Genomic DNA, 22,691 nt, shown 5'->3' on the forward strand with positions numbered 1-22,691 from the left:
GATGCTACAGTCACAGAACATCACAGTTGGAAACGGGAGCCACCAAACCTGAGTTTCATGGTATCTTTATTCACCACGGGATCCTGATTCACTCACAAATGCCATCTGTCTTGTGCACCAAAGGTACACCCGGGAGGAAAAGCAGAGTGTGATTGTGGGGCAACACCGTGTCGTGATGCATGTCTTACCTTCGCTGTGTAGGGAGCACACAAAGGCTTCATGGATAATTTTATTGCTGACCTTTCCTATCTGTCAGCTGATTTACTTCACAAAACTACGACCGTTTTCACCGGGGTGTAGAAGCACTCAGGGCATCTGCAGCTGTGTGAACACGGGGCAGCTGTGCACACTGGACCGCAGGTCCTGGGCACGCAAAGTTCGGGAGATGTTAGTAGAACCACAGCCTGCCTGACGCTGGCGCTTTCACAGCTTTGTTTTCCCTTCGGCTCAGTAGCTTTGGGAAGCAAACCCACAAAAAAGAATGATGGAAAGCGAGGAGCTCTTTCCGCCAACCCGGGCCGCCGGCGAGGCTGAGGTCGCGCCGGGGCAGGGCGGGGCAGGGCGGGGCTGGGTGGGGGTCTGCAGCCCGCTGTGGGCGGGAGCGCGCCCGACTCATGGGCCAAACCCCTCCCGCTGGAGCGCGCGCGCCCGCGCTCGCTGGGCGTTGGCGGCGGCGGTGGTGGGGGGGGAGGAGTCACGCGCCCCGGCACGCTCCGCTGGCCCGGCCCCTCCCACTCCCCTCCCCGGCCCGCCCCGCCCCGGCCCGGCCCCGCGCGGCTCTCCCGTCTGGCAGCCGCGGCGCTTGCCAGCGCCTCTCCTGCGTGCGCTCCACTTGGTACGGCCCACCCCGGGGATCATGGCGATTGATGGTAAGTAGGCCAATAACCGGCTCCTCTCGCCCCTGATCGCTCCCCTCCCCCAACCCCCTCCTCTCCCTCTCCTCCCCCGGGTACAGGGAGGGGGGCGGTGGCTCCGGGTGGGGAGGGCTCCCACCGCCGCGGGAGGTGGGGGCACACCGAAACCGAGCGGCACCCCCGCCCGGCTGCGCCCGGAGCCGGGCTGAGGAAGGTGGCAGCGGGGCGTCTGCTCTCCTCTCTCCCCCCCGCTTCCCTCCACCCCCTAGCACGGCCCCGCGGAGGGGGCTGCGACGGAGGGGGTTTCGTTGGTGGGGGAGAGCCGAGCGTCACTGCCCCGTGCCTCCCGTCTCCGTGCCTGGCAGCCGGGCAGCGGTAATTAATCCCTGGCACGGTGGCCGGCATCCTTCCTCTCCCGCCTCCGCCTGCTCCAGGGATGCCGGGCGTGCGCCGCGGAGGGGACCAGAGGAGGTCGAAGGCAGCCCCTCCGTGCCGTGAGCCGCCCTTGCTCTGTCGGGGCGGTGGGGGCGAGCAGCTCCCCCCGGGCCGGCTTAGCGGCCGGGGCTGTGCCGCCTCTGCCCGCCGCCGGGTCCGAGACTGCTGGAGCGAGGGGGTGTCTCCTGCTTGTAAATGTCAGTGTGCTCCGCCTTATCTGTCCTCCCCGGAGAGACTTTGCCAAGTGCTTTAAAAGTAATTGTCTCTCCTGGCCCCGAAGTCTCCGAGAGCCCGTTCCCCCGGCGAGGGAGGCTCTCCCTGCCGGTTGCCCAGCGGCTCAGACCTCCCAGGCTGTGCAGAAGCTGTGTCCGCAGATCTTTCTAGTCATCACTTGATAACGACAACAAAGGAGTGAGGTGTACTAGACACTTGTTGGGTTTGTGGGGAGATGGTCATCATAAAAGGCAAGGCTTCTGAGCTCTGTTTTGAAACCGTCACTCTCTGTTTTGGGAGTGATGTTACAGCTGGTTAAGAAACCTTTGCAGAAACAATAAATAATGCCAGAACTTTATTTCCAACACAAGAAGGTCCCAAGGTATGATGCTACCTTGACTGCAGTGTTTCTCTCTGAAAGCATCTGTTGTTATAACGTGAAGAGTCTATGAAAACAGTGAGGGAGGGGGAAAACAAACTGTTCCTGTTTGTTTCACGTGTGGGATGCTTCAGGGCTGTCAGTTTCCTTGAATCGGTAATTCAGGCCTCTGTTAGGCAGAAGTTTCACTGTGCAGGCAAAGCTGTGTGTTCACCCTATCTTGTAATCTAGGCAGACTGGGAGTCTAAGTTGACCAGCTTTAAGTTGGCTAGGTTCTTTTGTGCTGTTGAGCCTTCTTAATATTACCATTTCTGATGGACCTGCACTTTCTGCATAATTCAAGTTCAGAAAAAAATACTAATTATCATCCCTTCAGAGTCTGTCTCTGTTCTCATTTTAGGCTGCATCATCCTGGAAATCTGGTGGAATGTTAGATCTGAAAATATTCAGAGAATTTACAGTTTCACTTCTTAAAAGTTAAAGCAAATAGTCATGAATGAATAAAGCAATCCAGCTTTTGTGAAAAGCACAACACTTCGTTAGGTCCAGAGAAGGGCACCAAGGCTGGGGAGAGACCTTGAGCACAGCCCTGTGAGGAGAGGCTGAGGCAGCTGGGGTTGCTTAGCCTGGAGAAGAGGAGGCTCAGGGGTGACCTCATTGCTCTCTACAACTACCTGAAAGGTGGTTGTAGCCAGGTGGGGGTTGGTCTCTTCTCTCTAGCAATCAGCACCAGAACAAGAGGGCACAGTCTCAAGCTGCACCAGGGGAAGTTTAGGCTGGAGGTGAGGAGAAAGTTCTTCACCGAGAGAGTCATTCGTCATTGGGATGTGCTTCCCAGGGAGGTGGTGGAGTCCCCATCCCTGGAGGTGTTCAAGAGGGGATTGGATGTGGCACTTGGTGCCATGGTCTAGTCATGAGGTCTGTGGTGACAGGTTGGACTTGATGATCTTTGAGGTCTCCTCCAACCTTAGTGATACTGTGATGCTGTGACTTTAGACATAGCCCAACTGTCTTGTGGACACTTCAGTGGAACTGCCAAAACGAGCCTGCAGCTCTTGAGAGTATAGTTTATGGTTAAATGTGAAGTGGGATAAAAGGACAGCCAGTCATGAAAGTGATGTCAGGCTTTGGTTCAGTGCTCTTTCTGAAGACTGAGGATGCAATGTGTTTTCCTGCTGTAGTCTGTAGTAGGGATGCAGGATCCTCTTTGCGTTCAACCAAACAGCCGATTGCTGTAGCTTTGTTAGCGGGTGTTGCAACTTTTATTCCTCATCTTGGTGTTCTTGCACTCCTTGTTGTGCAACAGTCCCTTGCCTTTCCCGTTCAGCAGGAATATTTCTTGGCCCCCAATGTTTAAAAATGCAGCTTTGATTTCTGTGAATGCTAACTCTTAAAGTCAGGATCAAAGCAGAGGATTTTTAGTCTAAAGTGTCAAAATACAAGTCATTTGTAAATGTGTTTTAAGGAAGGAGAGAAAATACTCTGCTCACTTTTAAAGACACTGTCATTGTCCTCATTATTTTCTTTGGATGTTTACAATTTTTTGTTGGTAAAGGCACGGGAGATGAGCAAGATTCAAAACGAATCTGTAGTTCAAAACCCCATTACAGCAGGACATGCACAGCTGTATGTGGAGTGCACACATTCAAAAGCTCAGATTAAAAGGTGCCATGGTTTAGTAGTCATGAGGTCTTGGGTGACAGGTTGGACTTGATGATCTTTGAGGTCTTTTCCAACCTTATTGATGCTATGATTCTAAAATGGGATTTATTAGTTGCAAAGCATTAAATGCTTTTGGCTGTCTTTAAAAACCTGTGACTCTCATTTCTTGTGTCACTTCATTGGCATATCAGTTTACATAATTTACATAATCAGGAGGAAGTTTTACACAGAGAGAGTGATTGCCCACTGGAATGGGCTGCCAGGGGAGGTGGTGGAATCGCCATCACTCTGAGGTGTTCAAGAGGAGACTTGACAGGGTGCTTGGTTGCATGGGTTAGTTGATTAGGTGGTGTTGGATGATAGGTTGGACACGATGATCTTGAAGGTCTCTTCCAACCTGGTCTATTCTATTCTATTCTATTCTATTCTATTCTATTCTATTCTATTCTATTCTATTCTATTCTATTCTATTCTATTCTAATTTCTAATGCTAAAACCCAAAGCTTTTGTGAAGTTGTTTTTTTTTTTTTTCTCTGAAGAAAACCTGGGAGCCTGTGAGAGACTAATAAGTTTGTCTCTCTCGGTGTACTCAACAAAGATAAAATCACTTGCTGCTTGCCCAGACAATATGTATTGGGCAGAGCCACTAAGGACTCTTGGAAGGTGCAAAGATAACATTGCTCACTGGGCCACAGCTGGCCTACAACAATGTCCCAGCCATTCACGCCTTCAGGGCAAGACAATCTCCACCCATCAAGTACCCTGGGCAGGGTGAAGGAATGTGGGGGGCTTGTAGACGGGGGAGACGGAGATTCTCTCCCCCCCCCCCCATCCAAAAATCTTGCCCAAACACACAGCAATACACAGAACCTAGGGATTATTTCCTGCCACTGGAATTCCTGAGGGACAATATTTGAATACATACCTAAGGACTAAAAGCTGTATAAAAGACTGGAGCAACTACTGGTTTGTAGAGAGAAACAGAAGAGAGAAGACGGCACTATAACATCACGGGGCAGCACAACGCAGCTTGGACTCTCACCACCCCTGACCATTGGTAATATAATCTCTTTCCGACTTTCTCCTTCTAATTCCTTCCCTCTTCTCCCCCTCTCTCTCCCTCTCCATTTTCTCCCTCTCCCCTTCTTATTTCCACTTTGTTTATGTAATAAATAGTCTAGCTGTTGATACTTTGGCCTCGTTTGTGCATCTAATTTCACAACACGGGAATGTTCTAAAAGAACTGTGTCTCCGGACCTTAACAGAGCCTTTGGCTGTGACTGATGGCCATGGTCATTGGGTCAGTGCCGATGCTTTGTCACTTATTTGTGTTATGATTTGCTAACAGACAAGTATTCTTCCTGTGACCAGATTCAAAGCCCTATTTAGCTGTTGCAGTCACAATGACATCTTTTTCTTTTGAAAGTTGATTTGTTAAACCATGCTCCTTTTAATTTCTCTATAAAGGCATTGGGTTATAGCTTGCATAGGTCAGGCAATCTCAGGTTTGGTAGGAAGCAGCAGCGGGTAATGCAGTTGGAAAAATTTTGTCTCAAATGAAATGAAAAGCTTTTATTTACAGTTCTTATTACTGTAGTTTTTCCTTCCAAAATGAAGGTATTAATAAGTAGGAGCTCTGTTTTAAAATGCAGAGTTATTTATTGCTTAATAGTTCCACGTTTTCATAGGGAAAGGTTAAATTAGTCTAATAGGGAGAGAATGGGGACAATAGCAAATATGCAAGAGAGTTAGCCCAAACTCAAAGCATTTGTAAGACCAGACTGGTAAGCACTTTGAAATTAAGCTCTTCTCTCTTTCAGCAGCCTCGGTCTGGGCTTTTGTGACAGTTTGCTGGGACTGGAAGGACAGACAGTTGAGGAGTCCCTTCTGAGAATCCTTCAGCACTGCTGTGCTAACAGTCCTCATGGCAGCATTAATTTGGTTTCTTTATGCTGCTTTTTCCCTTTTGAGCAGTAGCATAACTTTGATGCCTGTCTTAGTTACCTTGAATTGAGATCTGGCTGAGGAGCTGGCATTGGAAATCACACTGCAGTTGCATGGAGGGAAGAGAAATGTAAAGGTCGTAGCACGATGCTTTGTAGCCTAAGGCAGAATGGCATATAATAATAATAGTAGTAATAATAATAATAATAATAATAATAATAATAATAATAATAATAATGATGATGATGAACCAGGTTGGAAGAGACCTTCAAGATCATCGTGTCCAACCCATCAACCAATCCAACCCACCTAAACAACTAAACCATGGCACCAAGCACCCTGTCAAGTCTCCTCCTGAACACCTCCAGTGATGGTGACTCCACCACCTCCCCAGGCAGCCCATTCCAATGGGCAATCACTCTCTCTGTGTAGAACTTCCTCCTGACCTCCAGCCTAAACCTCCCCTGGCACAGCCTGAGACTGTGCCCTCTTGTTCTGGTGCTGGCTGCCTGGGAGAAGAGACCAATCTCTGCCTGTCTACAACCCCCCTTCAGGTAGTTGTAGACAGCAAGAAGGTCTCCCCTGAGTCTCCTCTTCTCCAGGCTAAGCAACCCCAGCTCCCTCAGCCTCTCCTCACAGGGCTGTGTTCCAAACCCCTCACCAACTTTGTTGCCCTTCTCTGGACACCTTCCAGCAAGTCAACTTCTTCCTAACATTCCTAAACCTCCCCTGGCGCAACCTGAGACTGTGTCCTCTTGTTCTGCTACTGGCTGCCTGGGATCTTGCACACCCTCATGAATAGACTTACTCCAGTTTTAGGGCTGCACCTGAATATGGTATAATGTGGTATAGGCTGTACAACAGTGTGAGTTTCTCCAGGAGGGCAATACCTTTCGAGAAGAGCCTTTTCAGACTCAATTTATTTTTTATTTTAGATTCTTTCCTATGATTTCCACTGTGAGGAGTTCAGCATTAAGAATTGAGGAGTAGTATTATAGAAAATCATTAGCTATCCAGATAAAAGGAATCTTGTACAGAAGAAAGAATTGCAGGGTGATGCATTGTCTGTTGTTAGAGTAGTAAGACTGAGGAACGTGACTTTCAGGCTGGGGTCAGAGTGGCTGGAGAGCTCCCAAACAGAGAGGGACCTGGGGGTGCTGATTGACAGCTGCCTGAACATGAGCCAGCAGTGTGCCCAGGTGGCCAAGAAGGCCAATGGTGTCCTGGCCTGCATTAGGAATAGTGTGGCCAGCAGGAGCAGGGAAGTCATTGTGCCCTGTGCTCTGCATTGGTTCGGCCACACCTTGAGTCCTGTGTCCAGTTCTGGGCCCCTCAGTTTAGGAAGGACATTGAGACACTTGAATGTGTCCAGAGAAGGGCAACAAGGCTGGGGAGAGGCCTTGAGCACAGCCCTGTGAGGAGAGGCTGAGGGAGCTGGGGTTGCTTAGCCTGGAGAAGAGGAGGCTCAGGGGAAACCTCATTGCTCTCTACAACTACCTGAAAGGTGGTTGTAGCCAGGAAGGGGTTGGTCTCTTCTCCCAGGCAACCAGCACCAGAACAAGAGGACACAGTCTCAAGCTGCACCAGGGGAAGTTTAGGCTGAAGGTGAGGAGAAAGTTCTTCACTGAGAGAGCTGTTAGCCATTGGAATGTGCTGCCCAGGGAGGTGGTGGAGTCCCCATCCCTGGAGGTGTTCAAGAGGGGATTGGACGTGGCACTTGGTGCCATGGTCTAGTCATGAGGTCTGCGGTGATAGGTTGGACTCAATGATCCTCAAGGTCTCTTCCAGTCTTGGTTATACTGTGATATACTGTGATATACTGTGATACTGTGACTTCCCATGTGATCCTACCAGTGTTAACACTCACCCTTCCTGATGTAGCGTCATGAGGTCCTTGTCAAGTATCTAGGCATTTGAATACCTTCCATTTTGTCTCTGCATCCTCTTGAGTGTCTCTCAAATGTCCCAAGCTCCCTGATGTTTCTGATAAGATTGTCCTCCTTCTCTTTCCTCACAGACAGCTCTTTGGTTGGTAGCAGGCAGCTGTGTGCTGGGTAGGGATTTACTGGCTCGTTGGCAGTCCCTGGGTTTGATGTGGTTTGTGTTCTGTTTAACTGCTGGGGTTTTTTTTCAGTGGAACATAGAATCCTAAAACCAGTAAGTTCTTAAACTTGTCTGTCAATTTTGGCATAAGTTAGCTAGTGGGTTTTTAAGTGGATGGGGCAGGGAGCTAACTATTTAATTATATAACCCTAATTTCCTTGGGAAACAGGGCAAAAAGTACTGCATGAGCCTTTTTCTTTACAAATGTAAGAAGAGAGAAGATTTCAAACCTTGCTTTGTAACTGCTTACATGAGAGCTACCACTAGTTGCAAATTTCCAGAATCCAGGCTAGGAGACAAAGGAGAAGTGATCTGTGTACAGTGCTTAGGTAGGGCCATAGTGGCTGTGTGGCTCATAGGTTGAATCTGGCCTAGGGAAGAGTTTTATCTTGTCTTCCAAGTTCCCTGGGATATTCAGGTGTCATTGCAGCCTGTACTAGAAGGGTGTAAGATGACATAAATGTATCACAGTATAACTAAGGTTGGAAGAGACCTCGAGGATCATCGAGTCCAACCTATAAACACAGACCCCATGACTAGACCATGGCACCAAATGTCCTCACACTAGTGCTGACTTGAATTGACAGTGTGCTTTTGAATCCCAGCTGGTGCAGCCAGGGCAGGGCAGCAGCAGCAGTGTTCAATAAAGCCTAAATGTGAGAAGCTGTGTTTTGTGCTTAGGCCCACTTTGAAGCACATTTGTTAAGTGTGTGCTGGATCAAATGTCAGGGTATCAGATCTGATCACCCACACAGAATCTTTTGATGTTGTCTTACAGTCTGTCGTGGAAGCTCTCCAGGGAGTGTTACCTGCTCTTAATTTCTTGCATTGCCACTGTAAGGATGGCTGAAGACAGTAAAACCTTGTGCCAGGTGCAAAATTGCCAAGTTCCTGGATGGATTTATTACACCAGCATCATGGTAGCGTTCTGGATCTACCAAAATAAAGTTAGGTCTTTGTCTTCTTTTAGATATTAGAGTGAATGACATTTGTAAAATTAGGAAAAAAGGGGGAAAAAGGGAAAACACAAAATAAACTTAACCTTAGCACTCCACAGACTTCTTTTGAACCACCTCCCTGTGGGCTGTGATCAAACTGTCGCTCTTGATGTATGAGAAATGGATGTGTTCAGAGGGAAATTCTTCATTTTGTTCATTTTTAAGGCTTAGCACTTTGGCAAGTTGAAACTCTTGGTATCCAAGATGAGCATGCAGGAGAGCAAACATACAGTTGCTGCCTGATTAAAAACAGTATCACAGTATCATTAAGGTTGGAAGAGACCTCAAAGATCATGGAGTCCAACCTGTCACCACAGACCTCATGACTAGACCATGGCACCAAGTGCCACATCCAATCCCCTCTTGAACACCTCCAGGGATGGGGACTCCACCACCTCCCTGGGCAGCACATTCCAATGACAAACAACTCGCTTGTGAAGAACTTTCTCCTCACCTTGAGTCTAAACCTCCCCTGGTGCAGCTTGAGACTGTGTCCTCTTGTTCTGGTGCTGGTTGCCTGGGAGAAGAGACCAACCCCCACTTGGCTAGAACCACCCTTCAGGTAGTTGTAGTGGACAATGAGGTCACCCCTGAGCCTCCTCTTCTCCAGGCTAAGCAACCCCAGCTCCCTCAGCCTCTCCTCACAGGGCTGTGCTCAAGGCCTCTCCCCAGCCTTGTTGCCCTTCTCTGGACATGTTCAAGTGTCTCAATGTCCTTCCTAAACTGAGGGGCCCAGAATATCAAAATACAGGAGATCTAGAAGAAAGGAAGGAGTCTTACTGTCTTCCAGAGAACTTTCAGCTGCTTTAACCATCAGGTTGTATTTTCTCTTCACCTTATTCCCAGCCTGATCCACTTCTACTTCTTCTATCTAGTATAATGGAAGGTGCAAGGGATCCACAGCTGATACACTCAGGCTTTTTCCTGAATATTGTCAGGTTTGGCATTGCATGAGGCAAAGGTCCTACGTTGTATACAGAACTAAATGTGCACCTGGGGACTCAAGTGAATTTCAAGTCAGCATTTAATCCTTGCACTTCCAAGTTTTAGAGTATTTAACTCCTGGATGAGGGAGATGTTTTCTGATTGCTGTGTAAGTCTATCTCTAGAATAAAATGGAGAAACTTTGTCATGGTTTTGAATGTTAATTGTAAGAACAAATGAGCACTGAGGGAACTAATAGGTCACATTCTATAGAAGTGCACAGTCTTCAGTTTGGAGAGTGGTAGGCTTAGTGCACTTAGAGAATCATAGAATCAATAAGGTTGGAAAAGACCTCAAAGACCATCAAGTCCAACCTGCCACCAAACACCTCATGACTACTAGACCATGGCTTCAAGTGCCACGTCCAATCCCCTCTTGAACACCTCCAGGGATGGAGACTCCACCACCTCCCTGGGCAGCACATTCCAATGGCCAACAACTCTCTCTGTGAAGAACTTTCTCCTCACCTCCAGCTTAACCCTCCCCTGGCACAGCTTGAGACTGTGTCCTCTTGTTCTGGTGCTGATTGCCTGGGAGAAGAGACCAACCCCCACCTGGCTACAGCCACCCTTCAAGTAGTTGTAGACAGCAATAAGGTCTCCCCTGAGCCTCCTCTTCTTGATGCTAATTAATAAACATCTACAGGTTTGGGGCTTTTGAGTTGTTTTTTGTGGTCTAAAATAAGTTTTCCTACTAGCTGGGATTTTTTGAAATGGAAATCCTTTGTAATAAATTCCCTTTGTATTACAAACTTACTTTTAGGTGAAATACCCGAAATCCACCAGCTGATACTATTTCTTTGAGTATGTTTTTTTCTCACAGTTTCTTGAGTAACTATGACAGTTGAGGCTGTTCAGCCTGGAGAAAAGAAAGCTCTGGAGAGACCTTATAGTAACCTTCCAGTACGTGGGAGGGGGCCTGCAAGAGAGCTGGGAAGGGACTTTTTACAAGGACTTGTTGTGATAGGATAAAACTCCACGGCAACCCCTTGCAGTGCTACAGGCTGGGGTCAGAGTGGCTGGAGAGCAGCCAGGCAGAGAGGGACCTGGGGGTACTGGTCGATGGTAGGCTGAACATGAGCCAGCAGTGTGCCCAGGTGTCCAAGAAGGCCAATGGCATCCTGGCCTGCATCAGGAACAGTGTTGCCAGCAGGAACAGGGAGGTCATTGTGCCCCTGTACACTGCACTGGTTAGGCCACACCTCGAGTCCTGTGTCCAGTTCTGGGGCCCTCAGTTTAGGAAGGAGGTTGACTTGCTGGAATGAGTCCAGAGAAGGGCAACAAATTTGGTGAGGGGCTTGGAACACAGCCCTGTGAGGAGAAGCTGAGGTAGCTGGGGTTGCTTAGCCTGGAGAAGAGGAGACTCAGGGGAGACCTTATTGCTCTCTACAACTACCTTATGGGAGGCTGTAGACAGGCAGAGGTTTGTCTCTTCTCCCAGGCAACCAGCACCAGAACAAGAGGACACAGTCTCAGGCTGCACCAGGGAAGGTTTAGGCTGGAGGTCAGGAGGAAGTTTTACACAGAGAGAGTGATTGCCCATTGGAATGGGCTGCCTGGGGAGGTGGTGGAGTCACCATCACTGGAGGTGTTCAGGAGGAGACTTGATGTGGTGCTTGATGCCATGGGTTAGTTGTTTAGGTGGTGTTGGATGATAGGTTGGACACGATGATCTTGAAGGTCTCTTCCAACCTGGTCTGTTCTATTCTATTCATGCTCCTGCTTTTGCTTTAATCAACATCATCTAATTGACAGGAATTATCATTCCATTTATCACAACACCGTGCCCCTCAGCCTGCAGGGCATGGCCACTTTGCATGGGGGTTTTATGGATTTGTCAATAGTTGTCCATAGCTGAATAAAATGTTAAGTGAGTGTTTGTTGGAAGTAGTCCAGGCTTACAAAAATGCTAATTAGAATTCAATACTCAGCAGGGAAGTAATTTATCATGTAAAAATGTGTCCCAAAACTTAGACCAGATAACAAAGACTTCTGTGATACTCTGTAATGTTCTGCTTCAGCTACTAATGTGGTGTTGTTGCTGAAGAATGATGCATTTTATACACACCACAGCACTGAAACTAGAACTAAGACTCTGTGACATGCTTGTTGCAGGGATGGAATGCATCCTTGCTGAGTTTGTGGGTAATGCTGGATGGGGGAACAGTTCATAAGGGGTGATGCCAGATAGGGGAGCGGATAAGGAGCTGTAAGGCTTCTGTCTGGCAAGTGCTCAGCAGGCTGAAAGAATGGGCTGAAGGGAATGGCAAGGAATTAGCAAGGATAGATGAAAAGTCCAATCCTGTGCAGCACTGCCAGCTGCGGGCACATTGGCCAGGAGCACCTTTGCACAGAAGAGCCTGAGGGGCCTGGTGAAAAGCAAGTTAAACATGGACCAGCCATGTGCCTCTGACCTGTATCCAGCTGTGGTAACCCAGTATGACAGAGACAGAAACCAAGGAGGCTCCAGCAGAGTGCCACTTAGCTGGTGGGAGACTGGAGTATGTGGCACGTGAGGAGGGGCTTAGAAAGCATGGTTGTGTGATCTGGGGAAATCTGAAGGGGGCATCCATGGCTTGGATGGGAGCACACTGTGATGGGTTAGGAACTGGCTGGAGGGCCGAGCCCAGAGAGTGGTGGTGAATGGTACCACAGCCAGCTGGCAACCAGGCACTAGTGGTGTGCCCCAGGGATCAGTGCTGGGCCCTGTGCTCTTTAACATCTTTGTTGATGATCTGGGTGAGGGCATTGAGTCCATCATCAGTAAATTTGCTGAGGACACCAAGCTGGGGGCAGGAGTTGATCTGCTGGAGGGTAGAGAGGCTCTGCAGAGGGACCTCGACAGGCCGGACAGATGGGCAGAGTCCAAGGGCAGGAGATTGAACACATCCAAGTGCCAGGTTCTGCACATTGGCCACAGCAACCCCATGCAGTGCTACAGGCTGGGATCAGAGTGGCTGGAGAGCAGCCAGGCAGAGAGGGACCTGGGGGTGCTGGTTGATGGTAGGCTGAACATGAGGCTGCAGTGTGCCCAGGCAGCCAGGAGGGCCAATGGCATGAGGAACAGTGTGGCCAGCAGGAGCAGGGAGGTCATTCTGCCCCTGTACACTGCACTGCTTAGGCCACACCTTGAGACATGTGCCCAGTTCTGGGCCCCTCATTTTAGGAAGGAGGTTGAGTTGCTGGAAGGTGTCCAGAGAAGGGCAACAAATTTGGTGAGGGGTTTGGAACACAGCCCTGTGATGAGAGACTGAGGGAGCTGGGGTTGCTTAGCCTGGAGAAGAGGAGACTTGGGGGTGACCTTATTGAATAAACCTTTATTAGAATAAACCAAACCAGGTTGGAAGAGACCTTCAAGATCATCGTGTCCAACCCATCAACCAATCCAACCCACCCAAACAGCTAACCGATGGCACCAAGCACCCCGTCAAGTCTCCTTCTGAACACCTTCAATGACGGTGACTCCACCACCTCCCCGGGCAACCCATTCCAATGGGCAATCACTCTCTCTGTATAGAACTTCTTCCTAACATCCAACCTGAACCTCCCCTGGCGCAGCTTGAGACTGTGTCCTCTTGTTCTGGTACTGGGTGCCTGGGAGAAGAGACCATCATCAGCCTGTCTACAACCTCCCTTCAGGTAGTTGTAGAGAGTGATAAGATCACCCCTAAGTCTCCTCTTCTCCAGGCTAAGCAGCCCCAGCTCCCTCAGCCTCTCCTCATAGGGCTTGTGTTCCAAACCCCTCACCAACTTTGTTGCTCTTCTCTGGACTCATTCCAGCAAGACAACCTCCTTCCTAAACTGAGGGGCCCAGAACTGGACACAGGACTCGAGGTGTGGCCTAACCAGTGCAGTGTACAGGGGCAGAATGACCTCCCTGCTCCTGCTGGCCACACTGTTCTTGATGCAGGCCAGGATGCCATTGGCCCTCTTGGCTGCCTGGGCACACTGCAGGCTCATGTTAAGCCTACCATCAACCAGCACCCCCAGATCCCCCTCTGCCTGGCTGCTCTCTAGCCACTCTGACCCCAGCCTGTAGCACTGCATGGGGTTGTTGTGGCCAATGTGCAGAACCCGGCATTTGGATGTGTTAAATCTCATGCCGTTGGATTCTGCCCATCTGCCCAGCCTGTCCAGGTCTCTCTGCAGAGCCTCTCTACCCTCCAGCAGATCAACTCTTGCCCCCAGCTTGGTGTCGTCAGCAAATTTACTGATGATGGACTCAATGCCCTCATCCAGATCATCAATAAAGATGTTAAAGAGCACAGGGCCCAGCACTGATCCTTGGGGCACACCACTAGTGCCTGGTTGCCAGCTGGCTGTGGCACCATTCACCACCACTCTCTGGGCTCGGCCCTCCAGCCAGTTCCTAACCCATCGCAGTGTGCTCCCGTCCAAGCCATGGGCTGACAGCTTGGCCAGCAGTTTGCTATGGGGGACGGTGTCAAAGGCCTTGCTGAGGTCCAGGTAGACTACATCAACAGGCCTCCCCACATCCACCAGGCGGGTCACCTGATCATAGAAGGAGATCAGGTTGGTCAGGCAGGACCTGCCCTTCCTAAATCCATGCTGGCTGGGCCTGATCCCTTGGCCATCCTGTAAGTGTTGTGTTATTGAACTCAGGATGACCTGTTTCCATGATCTTGCCTGGCACTGAGGTCAGGCTGACAGGCCTGTAATTCCCTGGCTCATCCAACCGGCCCTTCTTATGGATGGGCACCACGTTGGGCCAGCTTCCAGTCCTCTGGGACCTGGCCAGTGAGCCAGGACTGCTGGAAAATTATGGAGAGTGGCTTGGCCAGCTCATCTGCCAGCTCTCTCAGCACCCTAGGATGAATCCCATCTGGTCCCATGGACTTGTGGGGATCCAAGCTGCTAAGGAGAGTTCCAACTACCGCCTCATGGAACATAGGGAAACTGTGCAGCTCCCTGGCTCCTTCTGCTAGCTCTGCAGACCAGCTGTCAGGAAGACGTTCTGCCCTTCTAGTAAAAATTGAGGCAAAGAAGGTGTTAAGTATCTCTGCCTTTTCCTTATCCTTGGTTACAATGTTCCCCTCCGTATCCACCAAGGAGTGGAGGTTTTCCTTCCCCTTCCTCTTACTATTAATGTATTTATAGAAGGACTTTTTGTTGTCCTTCACAGTAGAGGCCAGTTTAAGTTCCAAGTGTGCTTTTGCCTCCCTAATTCTCTTCCTACAAGACCTAGCAACATCCTTAAACATTCTGTGGGTTGCCTCCCCTCGCTTCCAAAGGTGATACACCCTCTTTTTTTCCCTCAGTTCCATTAAAAGTTCATGAACCATCCAGGCTGGCCGTCTGCCCCGGCGGCTCATCTTCTGGCACATTGGCACAGCCTGTCCCTGAGCATTCAACAATTCTTCATTGAAGTAGGTCCAGCTCTCCTGGACCCCTTTGTTTTTAAGGACTTTATCCCAAGGAACCCTCTGAATTAGTTCCTTGAGTAACCCAAAGTCTGCCCTCCGGAAGTCCAGAGTGGAGGTCTTCTTGCCGCCCCTCTTGGCTTGACCAAAAACCGAGAATTCAATTATCTCGTGGTCACTGGACCCCAAACACCCTCCAACCACCACATCACCCACCAGTCCTTCCCTGTTGGTGAAGAGGAGGTCAAGCATAGCCTTGCCCCTGGTAGGCTCTCGCAGCACCTGGGATAAGAAGCTGTCCTCCATGCCCATGCCCATGCCCATGCCTCCATGTCCATTGCTCTCTACAACTACCTTATGGGAGGCTGTAGGCAGGCAGAGGTTGGTCGCTTCTCCCAGGCAGCCAGCACCAGAACAAGAGGACAAAGTCTCAGGCTGCACCAGGGGAGGTTTAGGCTGGATGTTAGGAGGACGTTTTACACAGAGGGAGTGATTGCCCATTGGAATGGGCTGCTTGAGGAGGTGGTGGAGTCACCATCCCTGGAGGTGTTCAGGAGGAGACTTGATGGGGGTGCTTGGTGCCATGGTGTAGTTGTTTAGGTGGTGTTGGATAATAGGTTGGACACGATGATCTTGAAGGTCTCTTCCAGACCTGGTCTCGTCTCGTCTCTTCTCTTCTCTTCTCTTCTCTTCTCTTCTCTTCTCTTCTCTTCTCTTCTCTTCTCTTCTCTTCTCTTCTCTTCTCTTCTCTTCTCTTCTCTTCTCTTCTCTCTCTCTCTTCTCTTCTCTTCTCTTCTCTTCTCTTCTCTTCTCTTCTCTTCTCTTCCTCTCTTCTCTTCTCTTCTCTTCTCTTCTCTTCTCTCTTCTCTTTCTCTTCTCTTCTTTCTCTTCTCTTCTCTTCTCTTCTCTTCTCTTCTCTTCTCTTCTCTTCTCTTCTCTTCTCTTCTCTTCTCTTCTCTTCTCTTCTTCCTTCTCTTCTCTTCTCTTCTTCTCTTCTCTTCTCTTCTCTTCTCTTCTCTTCTCTTCTCTTCTCTTCTCTTCTCTTCTCTTCTCTTCTCTTCTCTTCTCTTCTCTTCTCTTCTCTTCTCTTCTCTTCTCTTCTCTTCTCTTCTCTTCTCTTCTCTTCTCTTCTCTTCTCTTCTCTTCTCTTCTCTTCTCTTCTCTTCTCTTCTCTTCTCTCTCTCTCTTCTCTCCGTCTTTGGCTCTATGGGATGATGTAAGAAATAGAGAGACATTCTTCAAGGTGAACAGAGAAAGTACATAAGGCAATGAGTGTCAGTCCTGACTGACTATAAGGACGAAGTGCAAACAGTGGGTAAATTCACTTAAAACTTGAAGTGGCTAATAGGAGATTGTGTTCATTCTCAAGGTGAAATTGAATTAATAGTAATTTATATCAGATTCAATTAATAGTAATTTATATCAGATTCAAACAAATTTTGATTAGCTATAAGAGTATAGTAAGCTATATTAAAATCAATTATATTACAGTAACATTTAAACCCCCCTTACACTTGGGAGGGTCATACCACCGAACCTTTGGGATCTGTGGGCCAGCTGACAGACAGCCAGGCTTTGCAGAACGAAACACTAAGCTAGCAGCTGACATCTTGCTGCTGTGCAAAATGTTTACACATTTTCAGTTTAGTTTCCTTCCATGACAAGGTTATTCCAAGCTGAGAGACTTCTTGGGAGTTGGTAAGGCAGAAAAACTTGTGTTCATTTGTTAATCTGTGAGTCAAAACAAGGGTGTCAATAGTGTGTTAGCTCTACAGTTTGGAAAAGTGCTAAGGAAAAGAAGAATCTGCCTGGGTCACTTGAGGATAATATTTACTGTGTGCAATGTACTGGATAAGTTAAAATACAGAATATACTTTCTTCAACTTCATTTTCAAAATGTTGGTGGCTTGATGTATTGTACTCTGCATTGGTTAGGCCACACCTTGAGTCCTGTGTCTAGTTCTGGGCCCCTCAGTTTAGGAAGGACATTGAGACACTTGAAGGTGTCCAGAGAAGGGCAATGAGGCTGGGGAGAGGCCTTGAGCACAGCCCTGTGAGGAGAGGCTGAGGGAGCTGGGGTTGTTTAGCCTGGAGAAGAGGAGGCTCAGGGGAGACCTCATTGCCCTCTACAACTCCCTGAAAGGTGGTCGTAGCCAGGAAGGGGTTGGTCTCTTCTCCCAGGCACCCAGCACCAGAACAAGAGGACACAGTCTCAAGCTGCGCCAGGGGAAGTTTAGGCTGGAGGTGAGGAGAAAGTTCTTCACTGAGAGAGTTGTTGGCCATTGGAATGTGCTGCCCAGGCAGGTGGTGGAGTCACCATCCCTGGAGGTATTCAAGAGGATGTGGCACTTGGTGCCATGGTTTAGTCATGAGGTCTGTGGTGACAGGTTGGACTGATGATCTTTGAGGTCCTTGGTGATACTGCGATACTGTATTTTTATTAACTTGAGTTCTATCCAAAAGCTGTAGATTAATCCCTTAGTTAATAAGAAAGCTCATTCAGCATTTTCAGTGAAATCAAAAGGGAAAAAAAAATCCTGAATGTAAGCTAGTAAAAATAACTTGAGGATTAATGTTAAGGCTTTATTTAGTGGGAAACCCTCAAATATTAGCATCTAAACAATTGAAAATAACTACATTAACTTAGAAAACAATGGGTAATAATGCAAAATCCGAACTTAAGATCAGTACTTCACAATGAGGTTATTGCTGGCTACAACTACCTGAAGGGAGGTTGTAGCCAGGTGGGGGTTGGTCTCTTCTCCCTGGCAACCACCAGCAGAACAAGAGGACACAGTCTCAGGCTGCACCAGGGGAGGTTCAGGTTGGAGGTTAGGAGGAGGGTCCTCACAGAAAGAGAGATTGGCCATTGGAATGTGCTGCCCAGGGCGGTGGTGGAGTCACCATCACTGGAGGTATCATAGTATCATAGTATCAGTCAGGGTTGGAAGGGACCACAAGGATCATCTAGTTCCAACCCCCCTGCCATGGGCAGGGACACCCCACCCTAGATCAGGCTGGCCAGAGCCTCATCCAGCCTGGGCTTAAACACCTCCAGAGACAGGGCCCCAACCACCTCCCTGGACAACCTCTTCCAGGGATTCACCACTCTCATGGGGAAGAACTTCCTCCTCCCCTCCAGCCTGAATCTCCCCACCTCCAACTTCATTCCATTCCCCCTAGTTCTATCACTACCTGAGATCCTGAGCAGTCCCTCCCCAGCCTTCCTTTAGGCCCCCTTCAGATGCTGGAAGGCCACAATTAGGTCACCTTGTGTTTAAGAAGAGCCTGGATGGGGTGCTTGGTGCCATGGTTTAGTTGATCAGATGGTGTTGGGTGATAGGTTGGACTTGATGATCTGGAAGGTCTTTTCCAACCTGGTTAATTCTATTCTATTCCAAGCTGGCTGATTTTACTAAAGGCAGTATGTAATTAAAACCTAATGGTGCTCAGTATTCTTCTCTCAGTCCTTCCTAGGTAAATCCCTTATTTTTAACTGTCTAGCGTCTGCATAATGTTTTTTTTCCCCTGTGATTTTTATTCTTTCTTCACATCTGGGTTTTTATTGGAGAAAACAGAGTTTCAATCCCTCTTTTAGTTTCTCTTTTGTACCTTGAAGGTGATTGCAATGACTTTAAAGAAGATCGCAGTCTCCTCCCAAAGTGTGCTTTCAAAAGATGCCTTCTTGTCATGAAACCAGGTTAATATTGGTTTTTTACTTATTTGTTGTTGTGTTTTCCTTCTAACATGTTTTCTGAATGGAAACAAAATTATCCAGCTCCTAGAATGCACCAAAATGAGGGAGTTATTATATTGCTGTTACAGCTGTAGTGATGACTACAACACTCTTTAGGTCCTCAGGCTCATTGATACTTGAATTCCCATTCCAGGGTCTCTTTGGGGCACACATTTTGTGTTACTGAATATGAGAAAAAAGTATGTTGACCTAAAATGAGGTTTCTTTTCAGTTTAATTCATTTTTAGAAGAATTATGTTTTACTCCATGTGTTTGGTCCCTTTTATCCTTTTTGCCCCCTCTAATATAATGTAAATTTACTACAAATATAGCATCTTGTTACAACTTTTACAGTAGCCTCTCTTAGTGATATCAGTTATGAGTTTAAAATATTAGTTGATATTATGTCATAATATCCTTTGCTATATCACAGTATCACAATATCACTAAGATTGGAAGAGACCTCAAAGATCATCGAGTCCAACCTGTCACCACAGACCTCAAGACTAGACCATGGCACCAAGTGCCACATCCAATCCCCTCTTGAACACCTCCAGGGATGGTGACTCCACCACCTCCCTGGGCAGCACATTCCAATGGCCAACAACTCTCTCAGTGAAGAACTTTCTCCTCACCTCCAGCCTAAACTTCCCCTGGTGCAGCTTGAGACTGTGTCCTCTTGTTCTAGTGCTGGCTGCTAGAGAGAAGAGAATTGATTATGAAATGAATCAAAGTAACAAGTGCTCTATAATGTGTTTCCACATTTTTGAGAGAGGAAGAATCATGTTGTTCAAAGCTTGTTTTAGCGTGCTGTGAAATGTTTGAAGGCCAGCAATGATAGCTGCATATGGAATTGATGTTTTGTGATTTTTCTGGGACTGTCTGTTTTGTTCCTTCAAAACATGCAATTATCTTTTATGCTTGTGAAGTATTAGTTGGCTTCAGATAATTTGCTTGCATTTATCATTTTATCTATATAAACTCCCTGCAAACCTCTTCAGGCTGCGCCATCATTAGCGACATTAAGCCAAGGCTACATTTGTTTTCTCCCAAAGACATCACGTATAAATTGAAAGCTTGTTCTGTCAGCCTTCTGCATTTTGATGAAATTACATGGGTTTTGCAGCTTTTTCTTTTACATTGTCTGTAGGCCTTATAAAGAAGCGTGACCGTTTGAGGCTGTGCCTTTAACAAAGGGACACCATGGCCGAATGTTTTATAAACAAGACAGGTCTAAACTAATTTCATTGGTGGAGAAGCAGAAGCACTGCCTTAAGTTTTGATTCCCAGTGGGACTAGTCTCAGTCTTTCTCCCCCTCCTTCTATGGCTTGCAGCTTCTGGGCTTTCGGCCAGACTGACCTTGAAAAAGATAAGGCCTCTACTAACACATTTGCTTTAACTGTATTCTGCTTTTGATTAACAGTTATTCCTTTTTCTCTCTTTCTAACCCGCTTTGGGGAAAAAGGGGAGAGAAGGGGGTACAGGGGGAAACCCTTCCTCCTGGTGGAGGAGGGGAATCTCATTCCTGTGTTACTTTGTTGTATATTTCTGTATATATTGTAGATACTGTAAATTCTGTATCTAAACCTGCATTCCCTAACCCTCTTGTAAATACAGCACACAATCCTTTGCTAATCCAGCTGTGTGTTTTCTTTCCTTTCAACTTTCTTCCCTTAACTTTACGGGGGGGGGGGGGAGAAGGCTTGTGGCCTTCCCCCAACCCTCGACATTTTTTTTCATGGCGCCCAACGTGGGGCGGATAATTAGCTTAATTTATTGCTTTACTGTTTTACTGGTTTATTGTTTTATAGCGGGATTAGCAAACGTGAAGGTGCTGTGGATATTAGAGCGTTTATTCTTTTCAATTTTGGGGGCTCTGGTTTACAGATATTGTTTGGGTATGATTCTGGATTACCTGGGTAAATATTTGGTGCGGAGAGTTTATCTGTGGTGTATGTATAGGGTCAGACTATGGTATGGAAAATGTGTGGATTTCTTGTGGCCAGAGAGATACAGAAATGTAACCTCTAGCACTCTCCCGACTGAGATAAAAGGGTTTAAGATGCCAGTGGAGGAGAGAGTAACTTTAAGTGATGGCTGGGATCCACAGGTGATTTATCTTATGTGTGTAATTCTGCTGCTGGTGATCATAGTATCATAGTATCATTCAGGGTTGGAAGGGACCACAAGGATCATCTAATTCCAAACACCCTGCCATGGGCAGGGACACCTCACACTAGATCAGGCTGGCCAGAGCCTCAGCCAGCCTGGGCTTAAACACCTCCAGGGACGGGGCCTCGACCACCTCCCTGGACAACCCATTCCAGGGCTTCAGCACTCTCATGGGGAAGAACCTCCTCCTCACCTCCAGCCTGAATCTCCCCACCTCCAGCTTCATTCCATTCCCCCTAGTCCTATCACTGCCTGAGATCCTGAGAAGTCCTTCCCCAGCCTTCCTGTAGGCCCCCTTCAGATACTGGAAGGCCACAATGAGGTCACCTTAGAGCCTTCTCTTCTGCAGACTGAACAGCCCCAACTCCTTCAGTCTGTCCTCACAGGAGAGGTGCTCCAGCCCTCTGCTCATCCTTGTGGCCCTTCTCTGGACACCTTCCAGCACCTCCACATCCCTCTTGGAATAGGGGCTCCAGAACTGGACACAGTACTCCAGGTGGGGTCTCACCAGAGCTGAGTAGAGGCGGAGAATCACCTCCCTCGACCTGCTGGCCACACTTCTCCTGATGCAGCCCAGGATCTGATTGGCTTCCTGGGCTGCCAAGTGCACACTGAGAGCTCCTGTTGAGCTTCTTGTCCACCAGCACCCCCAAGTCTCTCTCCTCAGGGCTGCTTTCCAGCCAGTCCCTGCCCAGCCTGGATTTGTGCCTGGGATTGCCACGACCCAGATGCACTTGCTCTTATTGAACTTCATGAGGTTGGCTTGTGCCCACCTCTCCAGCCTGTCCAGGTCCCTCTGGATGGCCTCCCTTCCCTGCAGCTGTCTGCTGCACCACACAGCTTGGTGTCATCAGCAAACTTGCTGAGGGTGCACTCAGTGCCACTGTCCATGGCACCCACAAAGATGTTGAACAAGCCTGGTCCGAGGACTGATCCCTGAGGGACTCTGCTTGTCCCTGGCCTCCACTGGGACATGGAGCCATTGACAGCCACTCTTTGGGTGCAGCCATCAAGCCACTTCCTTATCCATCCAGTGGTCACCCATCTAATGTGTATTTGCTGTATTCTTGGCGTTGGGAGAGGAAGGTATCCAGACTGTGTTTTGTTATTAAAACTAGATCAAGAAGCCAAATACATTTTATTTGTAACTGTTTTCTGGTTATTTCCACCTAGGTGGAGAACGAACTTGCGGTGTACATGAGCTCATCTGCATCAGAAAAGGTAAGCAGTGATTTGTGCAATGGAACTTCTTAGTGTATGAGCAGTATTGCTGAGAAATCTGCCCCCTAATCTTACAGAGTAATATTTTGTAGATCTTAGTGTTGCATCCTTGTGTGGCAAAATATTTTGGTGCCAACACTATTGATGGGGGGAGGGAGGAAGAAGAGTGAAAGAAACTATAAGTTCCAAAGTAAAACTAGATATTTCACAGGGAATATTCACTGAGTTACATGGAATTTGTTAATGTTGAGATGTCACAGGAACCAACAGAAAACTTTGGTGTTTGCCCTGTCCAGATATTTGTAGGATGATTTGGGTGGGTTTTAGTAGTAATAGAGAGGTGTGAGGGTATTTTAAACTGATCTAATGGACTGGCAATCCTGCGTTTTCAGCTGGGATCCTAACACATCAAACTTCATTGAAAGCAACTGCATCAGTAATGAAACCAGTAATTGGCAGAGCATGAAACAAAGCTGTGCTCAAGAGAGGACTTGTATAGGTTTAAAGCGTCAGAGCCTTAATGGGAAGGTCGTGAGTTCAAGCCTGCAGTGGGCAGTAGTGTCCTCCCTACTCTAGTCATGAGGTCTGTGGTGACAGGTTGGACTCGAT

The 22,691-nt window shown here is 48.0% G+C and overlaps 1 protein-coding gene across 3 annotated transcripts in view; it reads left to right on the forward strand.

Annotated features, from left to right (window-relative positions):
• The first annotated feature begins 785 nt into the window (after positions 1-785).
• Positions 786-22,691, forward strand: part of SYT14 (synaptotagmin 14) — a 129,856-nt gene continuing 107,950 nt past the window's right edge. For all 3 annotated transcript variants that reach the window (XM_068165114.1, XM_068165111.1, XM_068165112.1), the window contains exons 1-2: positions 786-869; positions 22,035-22,082. In XM_068165114.1, coding sequence (XP_068021215.1) covers positions 857-869; positions 22,035-22,082 — 61 coding nt within the window. In that variant the 5' untranslated portion in view covers positions 786-856. The remainder of the gene's footprint in view (positions 870-22,034; positions 22,083-22,691) is intronic.

Source organism: Melanerpes formicivorus, unplaced genomic scaffold (genome assembly GCF_026170545.1).
Source record: "Melanerpes formicivorus ecotype bairdi unplaced genomic scaffold, bMelFor1.0.p_v2 SCAF_84, whole genome shotgun sequence".
NCBI lineage: Eukaryota > Metazoa > Chordata > Aves > Piciformes > Picidae > Melanerpes > Melanerpes formicivorus.